At 39.7% G+C, this 16,420-nt stretch overlaps 1 protein-coding gene across 1 annotated transcript in view; it reads left to right on the top strand.

Annotated features, from left to right (window-relative positions):
* The first annotated feature begins 1,389 nt into the window (after positions 1 to 1,389).
* Positions 1,390 to 16,420, top strand: part of LOC122814519 — a 119,301-nt gene continuing 104,270 nt past the window's right edge. The window contains exon 1 of the mRNA XM_044087092.1: positions 1,390 to 1,399. Coding sequence (XP_043943027.1) covers positions 1,390 to 1,399 — 10 coding nt within the window. The remainder of the gene's footprint in view (positions 1,400 to 16,420) is intronic.

The following is a 16,420-nucleotide window of genomic DNA, read 5'->3' as shown; positions in this document are numbered from 1 at the left end:
AAAAATATCACAAAGTTTTTGGTAATACAAAGTCCCTGGTTGTACATTGTTTGGGAATTTGTAGAACCTCAATCCCTTAGGGATACGTTTAACGTGAACACATTCCTTGAGATATTCAATTTCTAGTTGATTATTTTTAAAGGTGTAAAGTTTGTCTTTTAATTCCCCGAAATTATGGTCCATATTAGAAGGGGAAACAGTGGGTACAGTACCTTTTTTGAAAATGAATTGACGTCCCGCCCAACTGGAAAAATTAAAATCCTTCGCAGGGTTGTCTTGTCTGTTTGATTTCTGCCTCAAAGAACAATCAGGTGGATTATTTGCGACAGAACCTGCCGATCGATCAGATAATGTAGTTGTTCTAGGAGGTAGCTGAAAAGGATCATTAATCGCTGCTTTCTTTCCGAAATTAAACAATAGTTGGTTACCAGGTAGCGATGAATTGTTTTGGTTATTCTCTTGAAGAATTTTAGTTAAACTGGAAAGCATAGTGAGTACTTGGTTGAACTCCGTACGTGTTACCGGAGTGACGTCATCAGGGTCGTGAAGCATCTCCGGAGTCGCAGCTGCATTGAAGGATTCGTTGTCGCTGGCCATGGAAACAATATACTCGAACCAGAAAACACCAAAAAATGTAACGTAGACGAAAACCAAGAAGAAAATGTCCACAGACCAGACAACTCGACCAAAATATTCCACAAAGGTGATATTGATAAGAAAAGGTTTATTCTGTCTTGAACAAATCGAACAAGTGAATACACAAGCGTTTTCGCCCAGCTACTGCCAGGTTTTATCAATTGAATGAATTCAAATCCTTTACTGTCAATATATACATTGAGATAATTAATTAAATTGACCAATTAGGTTAATTAAAACATTATTAGTCCCAACTAATAAATATTTAAAGCAGTAAAGGTTAAAAAAGTCACTTAAAAACAATAATTAATAAATAGTGACTGATGCATGAATTTTAAGCATTGTAAATAAGAAACGTTTCTTCTACGAACAGGAAAGTTGAAAGGAAAACCTTTACAGTATAGGTACAAGCCACAAAAATAGTGAGCAGGTATCAAGGAGATTGAGAGAGAAGGAGAGAAATTATGGCAGTCATAGTTTAGCCAGGGTTGAAACAGGGGCACGACCAGTGTTTTTTAAGGTATATTTTAAGTTTTTGTTTAAAGAGAATAGGTGATGGAATAGAAGTAAGTTCAGTAGGAAGCTGATTCCAAAACTTACCAATGGTGTTGGAGAAAAGGGAGTCACCAGCGAAGTTATTAGATTTAGTTAAGGTTACTAGAAGTTTGTTAGAGGAGTGAAGGGAATTGAGGTTAGTGTAAGGGGTAAAGAGGTTAGAAAGTATAGCTGTGTTGTTTGGGTGGTAGAATAACTATGGACAAAGGTAAGTTGAGAAAGAAATAGCATGTTGTGTAGTTCAAGACAGTGAGGTTGCTGTAGGTTCAGACTGTGGTGAGTTCTAAATTGATTCCCGGTAACAAATCTAGCGATATTATTGAGAGTGTTAGCCAGTTTAGAGAGATTATTTTTCTTTAGGTTAGTGTAGATAAGTGAAGCATAGAGAAGAGTGGGAATAAGATGAGAGTGGGCAAGTGTAGCTTTGGCTGTGGGAGTTAAGAAAGTTTTAATTCTGTAGAGGGAGCCCAGCTTTCTATTTACAGTTTTAATGGTATTATTAATGTGACTATCAAAAGTAAGGCTGTTATCTATTGTGACACCTAGCAGCTTGGTGGTAGAGTCAGGGAATATAAGGGTGCCATTACTGGATGAGATAGAGAATTCTACTGGGGGGGGGGGGGACCTAGTAGTGGGCTTAAAGAGGAGGAGTTTTTTTTTAGCATTCAAAAGTAGACAGCGTTTTAAGAACCATGCCTCAACTGTGTGAAATACATTTTGTGTAATTGTTTGTAACTCAGAGGTAGTTTTAGTGGAACAAATGGGTGTGGAGTCGTCAGCATATTGTATGCATGTGGCTTGAGGTATAGCTACTTGTAGGTCATTTATGAACAAGGAGAATAGAAGAGGTCCAAGAATAGAGCCTTGGGGGACACCAAGTGATATTGGCAAAAGAGATGAGAGTTTGTTACCCCAGAGGACTGCCTGCTTCCTGTTGCTGAGGTATGAAGCAAACCAGTGGATAGCCTTGGGTTCTAGAGAAAGTGAGTCCAGAATTTTTAAGAGCAGGGTGTGGTTGACCATATCAAAGGCTTTAGACAGGTCTATGAAGAGAGCTGAAGATAGGATGTTATTATTACTGTTTATTGTTGATAAAATCAGTAAAGGAAAGGGTAATGATACACCCCTGTACCCTACTTAATGATACAACCCTGTACCCTACATAATGATACAACCCTGTACCCTACTTAATGATACAATCCTGTACCCTACTTAATGATACACCCCTGTACCCTACATAATGATACAACCCTGTACCCTACTCAGTGATACAGCCTGTACCCTACTTAATGATACAATCCTGTACCCTACTTAATGATACAGTCCTGTACCCTATTTAATGATACAATCATGTACCTTACTTAATGATACAATCCTGCACCCTACATAATGATACACCCCTGTACCCTACATAATGATACAACCCTGTACCCTACTCAATGATACAATCCTGTACCCTACTTAATGATACAATCCTGCACCCTACATAATGATACACCCCTGTACCCTACATAATGATACACCCCTGTACCCTACATAATGATACACCCCATACCCTACTTAATGATACAACCATGTACCCTACTTAATGATACACCCCTGTACCCTACTTAATGATACACCCCATACCCCTCAGTGATACACCCCTGTACCCTACTTAATGATACACCCCATACCCCACTTAGATACAACCCTGTACCCCTACTTAATGATACACCCTGTACCCTACTTAATGATACAACCCTGTACCCTACTTAATGATACAATCCTGTACCCTACTTAATGATACACCGCTGTACCCTACATAATGATACAACCCTGTACCCTCCTCAATGATACACCCCTGTACCCTACTTAATGATACACCCCATACCCTACTTAATGATGCAACCATGTACCCTACTCAATGATACACCCCTGTACCCTACTTAATGATACACCCCATACCCCACTTAATGATACACCCCTGTTCCCTACTTAATGATACAACCCTGTACCCTACTTAATGATACACCCCTGTACCCTACGTAATGATACACCCCATACCCTACTTAATGACACACCCCATACCCTACTTAATGATACAACCATGTACCCTACTTAATGATACACCCCTATACCCTACTTAATAATACACCCCTGTACCCTACTTAATGATACACCCCATACCCTACTTAATGATACACCCCATACCCTACTTAATGATACACCCCTGTACCCAAGTTAATAATACAACCCATACCCTACTTAATGATGCAACCCTGTACCCTGCTTAATGATACACCCCTGTCCCCTACTTAATGATACACCCCATACCCTACTTAATGATACAGCCCTGTACCCTACTTAATGATACACCCCTGTACCCTACTTAATGATACAACCCTGTACCCTACTTAATGATACACCCCATACCCTACTTAATGATACAACCATGTACCCTACTTAATGATACACCCCTATACCCTTCTTAATAATACACCCCTGTACCCTACTTAATGATACACCCTATACCCTACTTAATGATACACCCCTGTACCCAACTTAATAATACACCCCGTACCCTACTTAATGATACCACCCTGTGCCCTACTTAATGATACACCCCTGTACCCTACTTAATGATACACCCCATACCCTACGTAATGATACAACCCTGTACCCTACTTAATGATACACCCCTGTACCCGACTTAATGATACAACCCTGTACCCTACTTAATGATACACCCCTATACCCTACTTAATATTACACCCCTGTACCCTTCTTAATGATACACCCCTGTACCCTACTTGATGATACACCCCTGTACCCAACTTAATAATACACCCCATACCCTACTTAATGATACAACCCTGTACCCTACTTAATGATACACCCCTGTACCCTACTTAATGATACACCCCATACCCTACTTAATGATACAACCCTGTACCCTACTTAATGATACACCCCTGTACCCTCCTTAATGATACAACCCTGTACCCTCTTAATGATACACCCCATACCCTACTTAATGATACAACCATGTACCCTACTTAATGATACACCCCTGTACCCTACTTAATGATACACCCCTATACCCTATTTAATAATACACCCCATACCCTACTTAATGATACAACCCTGTACCCTACTTAATGATACACCCCTGTACCCTACTTAATGATACACCCCTATACCCTATTTAATAATACACCCCATACCCTACGTAATGATACAACCCTGTACCCTACTTAATGATACAACCCTGTACCCTACTTAATGATACACCCCTGTAACCTACTTAATGATACATCCCAATACCCTACTTAATAATACACCCCATACCCTACTTAATGATACACCCCTGTACCCTACTTAATAATACACCCCATACCCTACTTAATGATACAACCCTGTACCCTACTTAATGATACACCCCATACCCTACTTAATGATACACCCCTGTACCCTACTTAATAATACACCCCATACCCTACTTAATGATACAACCCTGTACCCTACTTAATGATACACCCCTGTACCCTACTTAATGATACAACCCTGTACCCTACTTAATGATACACCCCATACCCTACTTAATAATACACCCCATACCCTACTTAACGATACACCCCTGTACCCTATTTAATAATACACCCCATACCCTACTTAATGATACAACCCTGTACCCTCCTTAATGATACAACCCTGTACCCTACTTAATGATACATCCCAATACCCTACTTAATGATACACCCCTATACCCTATTTAATAATACACCCCATACCCTACTTAATGATACAACCCTGTACCCTCCTTAATGATACAACCCTGTACCCTACTTAATGATACATCCCAATACCCTACTTAATGATACACCCCTATACCCTATTTAATAATACACCCCATACCCTACTTAATGATACAACCCTGTACCCTCCTTAATGATACAACCCTGTACCCTACTTAATGATACATCCCAATACCCTACTTAATGATACACCCCTATACCCTATTTAATAATACACCCCATACCCTACTTAATGATACAACCCTGTACCCTCCTTAATGATACAACCCTGTACCCTACTTAATGATACATCCCAATACCCTACTTAATGATACACCCCTGTACCCTATTTAACGGCACCAGTTGGCTGTTAGTAACAGGTCGGTTCAACTGTCATCTCAGTACTCTCTAATTTTCAAAATCTTAAATTTGAGCTACTGCTCCCCTCTGAAAACAGTACTTATACTTGGTCACCAAAATTACATCTGAGAAGCTCCCAAAATGACAAGCTTTCCTTCGCCTGTCCATAGTTCATAACTGCTACTGGGGAAACAACCTTCTGTAGACTGGATCCTGTCATTTGGAGCCACCTCTCTGAACAAAAAAAGGAACCCAAAATACATCTGACACGATGACATAGGCCACCTTCTTAAAGCAACCTGGTGAACCTGCTTCTGTATCAGTGGTTAATACTAGGCAACAGTTCAAGCTAGTAATCTCTTTGAACCAGAATCCTTATTTGCTGTAAGCATTATCTGATGTTTCCCTAGTGTGTGTGTGTGTGTGTATATATATATATATATATATATATATATATATATATATATATATATGTGTGTGTGTGTGTGTGTGTGTGTATCAATATGTATAAACACACACACACACACACACATATATATATATATATATATACTATGTATGCATACATACACACACACAAAAAATATATATATATATACACACACACACACACACACACACACACACACACACACATGGTTACAACTCAAAATCTTTCCTACACATTTGAATGAAAATTGTTATTGGGGTGAAAAGCATGGAATGCACAAACGATTGAAAGCTATATTTTATAGTGCAGGCTAGTGAGCAGAAAAAAATCTTTGACTGAAAAGGTTGTAGCAGTAAGTATGTATCATATCTGTGAGTGTTTGCAGGTTAAGGTAAAAGTTAGGTAAAAGGATAGGCTTACTGTGTTGCATGTTTGGTATTGTATGTGATCTCTTTGTCTTGAGTAGTGGTACTGTTAGGGAAAGGGTTTTTAAAGTATTATGTAAGGTTAGGGTTGAGTTAGGTTAGGGTTAACGTACATGAATAAGGTGATGCGGGGGGGGGGGGAGACAAAAACTAGTTTCTGCATACATTTTTTTTTTAAGCTTCTGAACTACAACTAGCACTTTTTCTCTTTCAGAGGAAAAGACTGGGATTGAACAATGGTTGGTCTTGCTACACAGGTGTTTACTAGGCTAACTACCCTGAAAAAAACATTTTAAGCCTGGCCAATAACCCAAGGTCAGAAGCAAACCCCATACCTTTTGTCTATAAGGTAAAAACCTTAACCATTACGCCAAACCAATCTAACCAAGCTTGCTAGGGAGAGGGATGAGCCCTTTCTAATTTAATGTTCTCTTCTGTTATATCAGTCTATCTTGCCAAAGTAGTGTTTACAATTTGCAAGCAATCACAATCTTTCTCTGATGTAGGGACCCCACTAATAATTAATTGTTTTCTGAAGTGCATGTTCTTTATAATGTAGTTTGCAGGGAAAATTCAGATTCTTCTCCAGCAGACCAGGACCTTCCTACTACAGTGAATTCACCCATCTTTCTGTTTTCATCCTCTGAGGCTATGTATAGCTCTAGATGAACTGAAATTTTTTAAGGGAGGTTTTCATGCTTTTTATGTATAAAGTCTTATAATATGGTATCTGTGATCTTAAAAACAATCACATCTCAACTTTACAGAGCTACTTCCAAATGAGATATTTTTTTCTCCTATAACAGGTGAAGAACAGGCTCAACTACCTTTCCAAGTATTGCCCCAGTGGAGGTTCTGGTATAATGAGTTTTAGTGCCGTCACTTGTTAGTATGGCTATAATAGGCTCATAGGCCATGTAGTAGGCTAACAACCATGAGGGCCTTTTTAAGTCTAGTCATGCATCCTAAATCTCTGACAAGTTCTGGTTCCCTTGGTAAGTGTAAGCAGGGGCTTGGGAGGTGAAATATTTACAAGCGGAGGCTTGGGAGATGAACCATTTCCAGGTCACCTGTGTCCATTAGAGACATAGGTACCAAACCAGGGCTGAATTTCTGGTCTGTCATCCAGTTGTCCAAGTTGCACTTGAATTGGGTTAGGGAGGAACTCTGCTTCACATGGATGGGGAGCCTGTTCCATAGACGTGGTAGTCTCTGGGATACATACCTGTCTCTCCAGCAGGTCTTAGTTATATCACAGCCAAGGTTTAAGTCTTTAGAATGGGTAAATCTGGTGCTGTTTGTTTTGCAGATATGCAGGAGGTCCATCAGAGTGGGGTTTGACAATGCCTTGGATGCCAGGCATAGATCTCCCCTCAAAATCCTGTAGGAGACAGAATACAATGATAGGGCCTTGAGGTGGTCTGCATATTACATGTTACTTACGTCCTGTAGTATTTTTGTGAGGAACCCCTATGGATGTTCAAGTTGTTGGATGTGCCTGGTTATGTACAAACCAAAGGGGACATTATACTCAATGGTACATCTGATGAATGCTAAATACAGTGAAGCAATGACCTCCTTGGACCTAGATGCCATACCTTTGTTTATAAGTTGCACAGCATAAAATTAGTTCCTCACTATTGTGGACATGTGATGGTCAAAGGTAGATTACTATCTATGTGTGTCCTTAACTCCCTGACTTCTGGGTCTTCTCTTTGTGTTGTCAGTATGATAGTTACCAGGGGTGGATGACTTCCTGAGGAATACTATTATTCATTTTTTGGCATTTAGTTTTAGTCCATAGCTCTGACACAAGTCTGGGTCAGCCTTCCTGGAGTACATTAGTGTCTATGGGGGGATTCTATGACTGCTCCTAATTTTCAATTGTCTGCAAGTTTGGTCAACTAGAGGTCCTTCACATTGGCTTTGATTTCAGAGATGTAAATGACAAAAAGGAACAGTCCAAGGATCAATCTCTGAAGGACTCCACTTGTGACTGGCCTTGTTTGTAGAGGTGGACTCCCCAATTCTAACTTCCTGGGTCCTGTCTATGCATCATCTGACTATCCACTGGGTGACATAAGGGTTTTTATCTAGCCTCTTGAGTTTATCAACAATGTCCAAATGGGTATTGACTCAAATGTCTTGGCCAGGTGAAGGCTGGCAGTGTGAACCATTTTGCCCTCATTCATTACTTTAGTGACCTTCTCAAAAGTCCACCAGGTCGAGTAATCTTGATCTGCCCTTGATGGTACCAGATTGAGTTGAGTTCAGTGTCTGGAGATTTTCTGTGTCATTACTGATCATTTCCATGATAATTCTTTCCGTGGTTTTGCATATAAGTCTAGTGAGACTTGTGGTCTGTAGACTCCAGGGTCTGTGGATTCTACGGTCCGTAGACTCCAGGGTCTGTAGATTCCAGGATCTGTAGATGGCCCATCTTTGTGTAGAAGAATGAATCACTGGTTTTGAATCAGTTCTGTACTTCCTGGTGGGTACAGCTGCCTATATGCAGCTATTAACATGCTTGTATTGGGTTTCTCTGAACAGTTCAGTATAGGCAGCAGTGTTCTCAGGGATTATGGGGGCTTGCAATTTTGCCAGGTTATCACTTAATAGTAGGAAGTTACCCTGCTGGGTTAGTTGGCATTCAAGGTTTTATTTTTACATTAAAGGATACCATTTTGTGGTCTAACCTTACAAGAGAGGACAATACACTAGGGAATGTGCAGACCTCTCCCATATTAGTGAGGACCAGATCCAGTGTGTTTGCACCCCTGGTCAGTATATTGACAGTCTAGACCGCAGAGTTTGTATTTACAAAATCCTGGAATCTCTCTGCCTGTACATTTAGTGTCATAAATGATTCCCAGTTAATAATGGGATAATTAAAGCTGCCCATGAATACGGTATTAGGTTGGATGGTGAGTGTTTCCAGTAAGCTTAAATACGTGTTATGGGAATCCTGGATCAAGCAGGGATACCTATAACTTGCAAGGAAGTGGTATGGCATTTTGCCTATGATGATTTGAACATGAAAAAACTCAAATGCATCGTTCTGTTTGACCAACCTTCAGGTATATTTATTTTTGATGTAACTCGAGACACCTCCACATTTAGTCCTTGTCTGTGTAGTAGCTGGTCTAAATTTTGGAAAGCATTATAATCTTGCACTGCCTGTGTGCTGTCCACATCTTTAAACTATGTCTTAGTGGACACAGAAGTCAGCATTGTCTAGGGTGAGGAGAACTTGTAGGAAGTAGATTTTCTTGTTTAGACTCCTAGCATTGGGCAGTAACACCTTTAGATTTGTTGTGTTTGATTTGCTATGTTGGAAGTACGTTCAGTTTGGTATTGCCTAAAATGGGCAGTATGGGGGATGATGATGTTTTAGCTAATATTTGAAAGCCTAGAGGGGAGAGGTGCAGACCATTCTTGGCAAAGCAGCATGGTCTGTTGACCATCTCTTTCCATGCTGACTGATATTGTACCTCCTTAGACTGACATCAGAAACTAAGCCAATTTTTAAAGTCAGTCAACTTCTGCTTGTATTATGTCATACTCTTTGGAAATGGTAAAACGCTGCTCAATGCTAGGCTCATACCAGCCTAGAACACATAATCTGAGCGCTAAACTAATGTTTAATGTGGATGCCCCAGCTGTTACACTTGTTTGGAGGGAGAATTGAACAGCACATAAATGATACAGGGGTGCTTCACACTGTTGAGTAGGATCCACATGTTTTCACAAAAGAGGACACAGTGAAAAATGTACTTGACAGTCTTAGAAAGGTGACATGGGGCTATGTTAATGTCACAGCCAGGTTACATGGGGCTATGTTAATGTCACAGCAAGGTGACATGGGGCTATGTTAATGTCGCATCAAGGTGATATGGGGCTATTTTAATGCACAGCTAGGTGACATGGGGCTATGTTAATGTCACAGCTAGGTGACATGGGGCTATGTTAATGTTACAGCAAGGTGACATGGGGCTATGTTAATGTCACAGCAAGGTAACATGGGGCTATATTAATGTCACAGTTAATAAAGGGGAGCTACTGTTGTGGCATTTGTACCTTTTGCAAATGTGCAGCAAATGAGCCTTACTGTTCTGATATTAAATCAGGAGGAAGTTTGGGGAGTAATGAGATTTATTATAGCACTGAATACATTGTTTGTCTGGCCAGGTGCATCATATATTTAGAAGATTATAAGGGTACAACTACTAGAAAATTGAAAACATTGCTAATCATCTTTATACAATTAAAGAGAAAATGGACTATGCTTTATTTAGTTACTCTCTACATTGTGCTGGGTTCAAGAGTTTTAGTTTCTTTGTGTTACAGTAAAGTGCTTCACAATGAAATGGCTGGCATGATAATTTACTTTCAAATAACAGAAAGTAAGGTGAGTTTAAAAGCTTATAAACCTCTGAGGTTAAATGAGTTGGTGACTATTAAGCATCTTCTTAGGAAGAGAAAAACACAAAGCGGCTGATAATTAGTAGAATGTATACTATCCTGCATGATAACTATAAGAATCAATCAGAGGAGGTTAGAAAGGATTGGGAGGAAAGATTGGATAAGCAATTCACAAAGAAACAATGGGAGGATATAAGTATGTCTCCCAAATATGGAACAACATTTAGAACATTTTCGATTTTTGCTGGAAATGTTTACGTAGATATTTTTATATCCCAAATAAACTCCAGATACTTTTTCCTTGGGTAGACAGCAGATGTTGAAGGTGTGATGAGGAAGAAAGAGATAACTGGGAACATATTTTTTGGGAGTGTAATGAGTTGGCTTACTTTAAGAATTCTCTGCAAAATGTACTGTCGGAGATGCTGGGTGGGCAGATTGGCGTGAAGAGGGAGATGATTTTAGTTATGATACAGAATTGGAATTACCTAGACATGGTAAGGCTTTGCTGAGTCTAATTAAGGTGGATGCCAAAAAAGCAATTACTAAAAAATGGAAATCAAAATCTAAACCAACTTTACTAAAAATAGTAAATATAGTAACAGAGATAAAATAACTGGAATTGAGATCTTTAGAAAAGGGTAGGAGCAAACTACGTAGGAAAAACGGAAATTGTGGGAACAATACACACAGGGGAGGAGTGAAGTTTAAAAGAAGGCAGGACTTAAATGACCTATGTAATGTTTGACTTAAAATGATTGGCTAGATTTTAAGTGATGTATAATGTTTGCAACTGCAAGTGTGTCAGTATGGTTTGTGATGTAAAATGCTTGCAACTCGGATTGTGTTGGTGTGGTTAATTTTAATTTATATAAATGTATGATTGCTTATGTCTTAAGTCATGATTTAATAAAGATATTTCTTATTTAAAAAAGGGCAGGAATTGAATAATTTATGTAATATTGCTTAGGTTATATGATATGTAGCAATATATGTGAAATATAATGTTTTTAAACATGAACTTGTTAATACAGTTTGATTACTTTTATATAAATATAAATGTGCCTATGTCACAAGTGATAATTCAATAAAAGTGTTTATAAAATGGTCAATAGCCCCTACCTCTTTGCAGTAAGCATTAGGTGGCTATATCAGTGAATGATTAACAATAAATAAAAATGAATAAAAACACAGTTTGGGTTAACTAGAAGGAAACTATATTGAGCCACTAAATTGAAAGATAAGCACTTTTGTCTGCTAAACTATTTTTAGAAGTTGTAGACTTCTTCAGATCAGCATTAATCCTAGAGTAACGCTGTTTCTTAACTGAAAAGTGCTATATTCAAATTACAATGAAGCAGTTTCATTACAAAGTAACTTCCCATCTCTAAGTTCAAAAGTGCGACATACTTGTCAGTCAGGTTGTGATGGGAAGGGGAGGGACTGGAGTCAGTCTGTAGGGAGGTAGATATGGGATATCACCAAGGAAAGGCAGAAGCCATGAGAAATAATTCTGGCAACTGCATTTCGAAAGAAAAAATATGTGGATTATTGGGGGGATGTGCTTTCACCCAGGTGCTAGGCTAGAGCAAGTGATCAAGAGGGTGCACCCTCATGAGGACTGCAAAAAACTGTGTAGGTCTGTGCAGAGTGAATGGTGTGAGTGATGAGAAAGAGCCTTAATGACCAAAGTCCAGTTTCCTGACAATATCCCAGGCGGCGTTCTACACGAACTACAGAATGAACTGGCACTCTACCTAAGTACCATGTTCAATCATAGCCTCACCTCAGGCTTTGTTCCCACTAAATGGTGCACCACGATGGTTATCCCACTCCACAAAGGGATTGCCATGACGGACCCCGGGAACTTCCACCCCATTAGTCTGAAGAGGCTGGTCTGCAAGGCCATGGAACATATCATCATGGAACTCATAAACAAAGACATTGGTAATCTCTAAACTCTGGACCCTACTCAGTTCAGGTTTTTAAAAGGCAGATTATGTCTCCTAAACCTGATTGACTTCTTTGAAGCAGTCACCAAAGCCATAGATGAGGGTAAGGTGGTTCACACAGCCTATCTAGATCTTTCCAAGGCTTTCGACACCATCCTCCACTCTGGAATTATAGATAAGCTCACTAAACTAGGTATAAATCCCTATGTCACAAGATGGGTTGCCAACTGGCTCATGGATAGAACCCACACTGTGAAAGTAGCAGACTCCAAATCCGACTTTAGACCAGTGACAAGTGGAGTACCACAGGGTTCAGTCCTGGGTCCTCTCCTGTTTGGTATCTACTTCTCTGAAGTACAGGCTAACACAGAAGGTCTTTGGCTAACAAAGTTTGCAGATGACTGCAAACTAGGAGCCATAATCAAAACTCCTAACGATGTGGACATACTACAAAAGGGCCTCACTGAGATAGATGCCTGGCGTCAAAGCCATGCCCTGAAGCTCAATGCCAAAAAGTGTATCGTCATCCCCTTTGGTAAAAACTCTGTACCCATGAACTACCACATAAGTGGTAGTCTACTTAATGCTGAAAGTGTGATAAGGGACCTTGGGACACAGGTGGACAGTAGTCTCTACTTTGATAATCACATCGCCACAGTGGTCAGGAAATCCTTCTACGTGGCTCACCTGTTATGTTGCACATTACTTTGAAAATGAAGACAAATACAGTTCTTTCTCTCTTTCAGTGGTTTTTATTAACTACAGTACACACGTGTGGGAGCCCCATGGAAAGCACCAGAGAGACTTCTAGAACAAAGGAATAAACAAGCTTATATACTGGTGATATTGCTGACAGTACAAAAATATAAAATGAACCAATTAGATCATTATACAGGGCAATTAACCAATCAAAGGTTTACCCATAAACATAAGACAATTCACATCATCATATCTCTAGGCAGAGAAAGAAAATCGGATACACTTCCATAAAAGGCACATTTCCTGCTTTCAAGCAGACTCTTGTTTTTCAGTATCTGTTCATTGCTCATAGTTCAAAGTTCACAGTACACAGTACATCTTAATACATGCAGACTGTCACATACTCAATTCCCTCAAACACATGCTTTGGCTGTTCATATTCTACACACCTCATCACAAAAGGTTTCTCATCCAGAAAAAAAGAGGTCATTGTTCCCCTCTACTCATCACTCATTAGACCCATTATAGAGTACAACGCCCCTTTTGGTATGTACCTCACAAGACATCTACAACAACTGGAAAGGCCACAGAAATACCTCACAAAAAGGATTACTGGCCTCAAACAGATGCCCTATGCAGACCGTCTAAAAAAACTCCAGCTTTACTCTGTTGCATATCACCTACTCAGAGGCGATCTCTGCCTAACCTACAAAGCTATGTCAAACTCAGAGCTGTTGGACATGCTCCACTTAAAGAAATCCCAATCCGTCTGAGCTGCACGTTCTAGGGACCTAAACCTTGTCACCACAATAAACAGATCATTCTGGAGGGATAGAGTCCTGTCCCGGAGACCTCCCATACTCTGGAACACACTACCTATCTATGTCAGAGCTCCTCATTAGCACTCTTCAAGAAAAATCTTGATGATTGGATGGGAAATAGGAAATTCACCCCAGAGATCACTTCTGTGGCTCTGCTCGACAGGGGCACAGAAAAATAATTTTCTTGGGTGGTGAAAGCCAGGGTACCTTTTTGGCTAGGCTTATACAGGCCCTAGGGCTAATAGCCTAGTACCTACCTATGAGCATATGAACCTATAAAATACCAAACAGTCATCAACTGCTAGGACTGTGAGTATACAGTCTGTGTTAAACTGAATTCAAACCATGAAATGCCAAGCAGGTAAGCAGACTAGGTGAACAAAAAGGATATCTGTATTTCCTTTGGCAGAGGGTTTTATTCTGTCAGCCCTCATTTGTCTACTGTGTGACCTTGAGCAAGTCAGTTAACCCGACAGTGCCTTAGGGTAACTGGAAATTTGGGCTAGGCTTCTTAATGGTTCCCTGGATTGTAAGCCTAGTAGCTACCAATGAACCAGATCAATAAAAATCAGCAAACCCATCCAAAATGTGCAACTAATAGCAGCATATATATAATTATATACATATATACAAAGTCCCATAATGCAATAACACAGAAAATCAAACAGGATGGAAGCAATGCAGAGGGTGGGAAGGGGTAATGGGTTATTAGTGGTTAAGTGAGAGAGGGCAAAGTACAAACCAAGTGTGTAGACTACAAGAGAGAAAACTCTTAGGAAGTAAACTCTGGGATGTGTAAACCCACCTTAAGAGCTAGGAATGCATGGGGGAATAAATCCCATAGTGCAGGTGAGAACACTAGAATGGAGTGTGCGAGTATGCAGGGGGGGAGGGAAACAAGTGCACCTCAGAATGGCAACAGGTAAACACTTACCTGTGGCCCTCAAGTGTACCTACAGATTAGATGTATTTGCGGAGAACATGGATAGTGGTAGTAAGACCACTGCTTGGGCAGTAGTCGGGTAGCCCAGGAAAACGCTCCTATGAGAATCGTGCGATAGAACTGAAAACATCAGTCGGGACTTGAAGAGTGCTTCAAGAATCCAGAGTTCCTGGCTGGAACTGATTGTTTCTCCAGTGTCCACACACAGTACCAGGAGACTCCAGCATGGGAACTCACCCACCAAAGCTGCCTGTGATGTGCCTACTCAGGAAGAGAAAGTTAAAAAATAGAGTTATGCTGAATATGCCTTTTCAGATATACAGTAGTGATGTTTTATTCATGTATTACTAACAGCTCCTTTTTTAATGAGAAATATTTTTCATGCCACGTTTTACCATATTTAATGAATGATTTCAAGAGGAAGTTTTGTCTGATGACATCAAAGCTACTGAGGGGTTAAAAGCGCTGAAGCTTTATTCATGTGGCCATATTGGCTCCGTTTTGTTTCTGTATTTATATTATTATAAAAAAAAAATATATATATATATATATATATATATATATATATATATATATATATATATGGGTCTACTTTGTTTCACCTAACTTCCAATTCACTGACTTTCATTTCACTGACCCCATTTCACTGAAATTTCATTTCACTGACACTTCATTTCACTGACAGTTCATTTGACTGACAAGTATTATTAGCAAGAAAATGGAATATGCCCCCTTCCCCACTGTAGTGAGACCCTGGAGTTAGAATATATAGTTGGGGGGGTGTGGGGGGCACATCCCCCCACAACAGGGGGTGTGTGGGGTGCAGCCCCCCCACTTCCTTTCATATGATATTGTTAAGTTTTGATATAATACTGCTTAATAAAAGAAAAGTAAGTGGGGGGCTGCACCCCCCACACCCCCCCAACTATATATTCTAACTCCAGGGTTGCACTACAGTGGGGAAGGGGGCATATTCCATTTTCTTGCTAATAATACTTGTCAGTCAAATGAACTGTCAGTGAAATGAAGTGTCAGTGAAATGAAATTTCAGTGAAATGGGGTCAGTGAAATGAAAGTCAGTGAATTGGAAGTTAGGTGAAACAAAGTAGACCCATATATATATATATATATATATATATATATATATATATATATATATATATATATATATATATTTTTTTTTTTTTTTTGAGATGGACCACTACCTGCTCAACCTCTGATGCAGACTAGGAAACTTGAATACCATCCCATAATTAAACGGCAAGGATGTCAAGGACTTGGTGGTGCTCCCTGCATGCCAGGCTGAATGACATCATCACTGACATCATACCATCTATTCGGGAACTTGATCAACTGCTGAAAAAACAATAGCTCCTTGTATCTAATCTGTAACTCCATATA

Source organism: Protopterus annectens, chromosome 10.part0 (assembly GCF_019279795.1).
Source record: "Protopterus annectens isolate FY-2018-M chromosome 10.part0, PAN1.0, whole genome shotgun sequence".
NCBI lineage: Eukaryota > Metazoa > Chordata > Ceratodontiformes > Protopteridae > Protopterus > Protopterus annectens.
The sequence above is the reverse complement of the archived record's forward strand: the minus strand, read 5'-3'. Positions and strand labels throughout refer to the sequence as shown.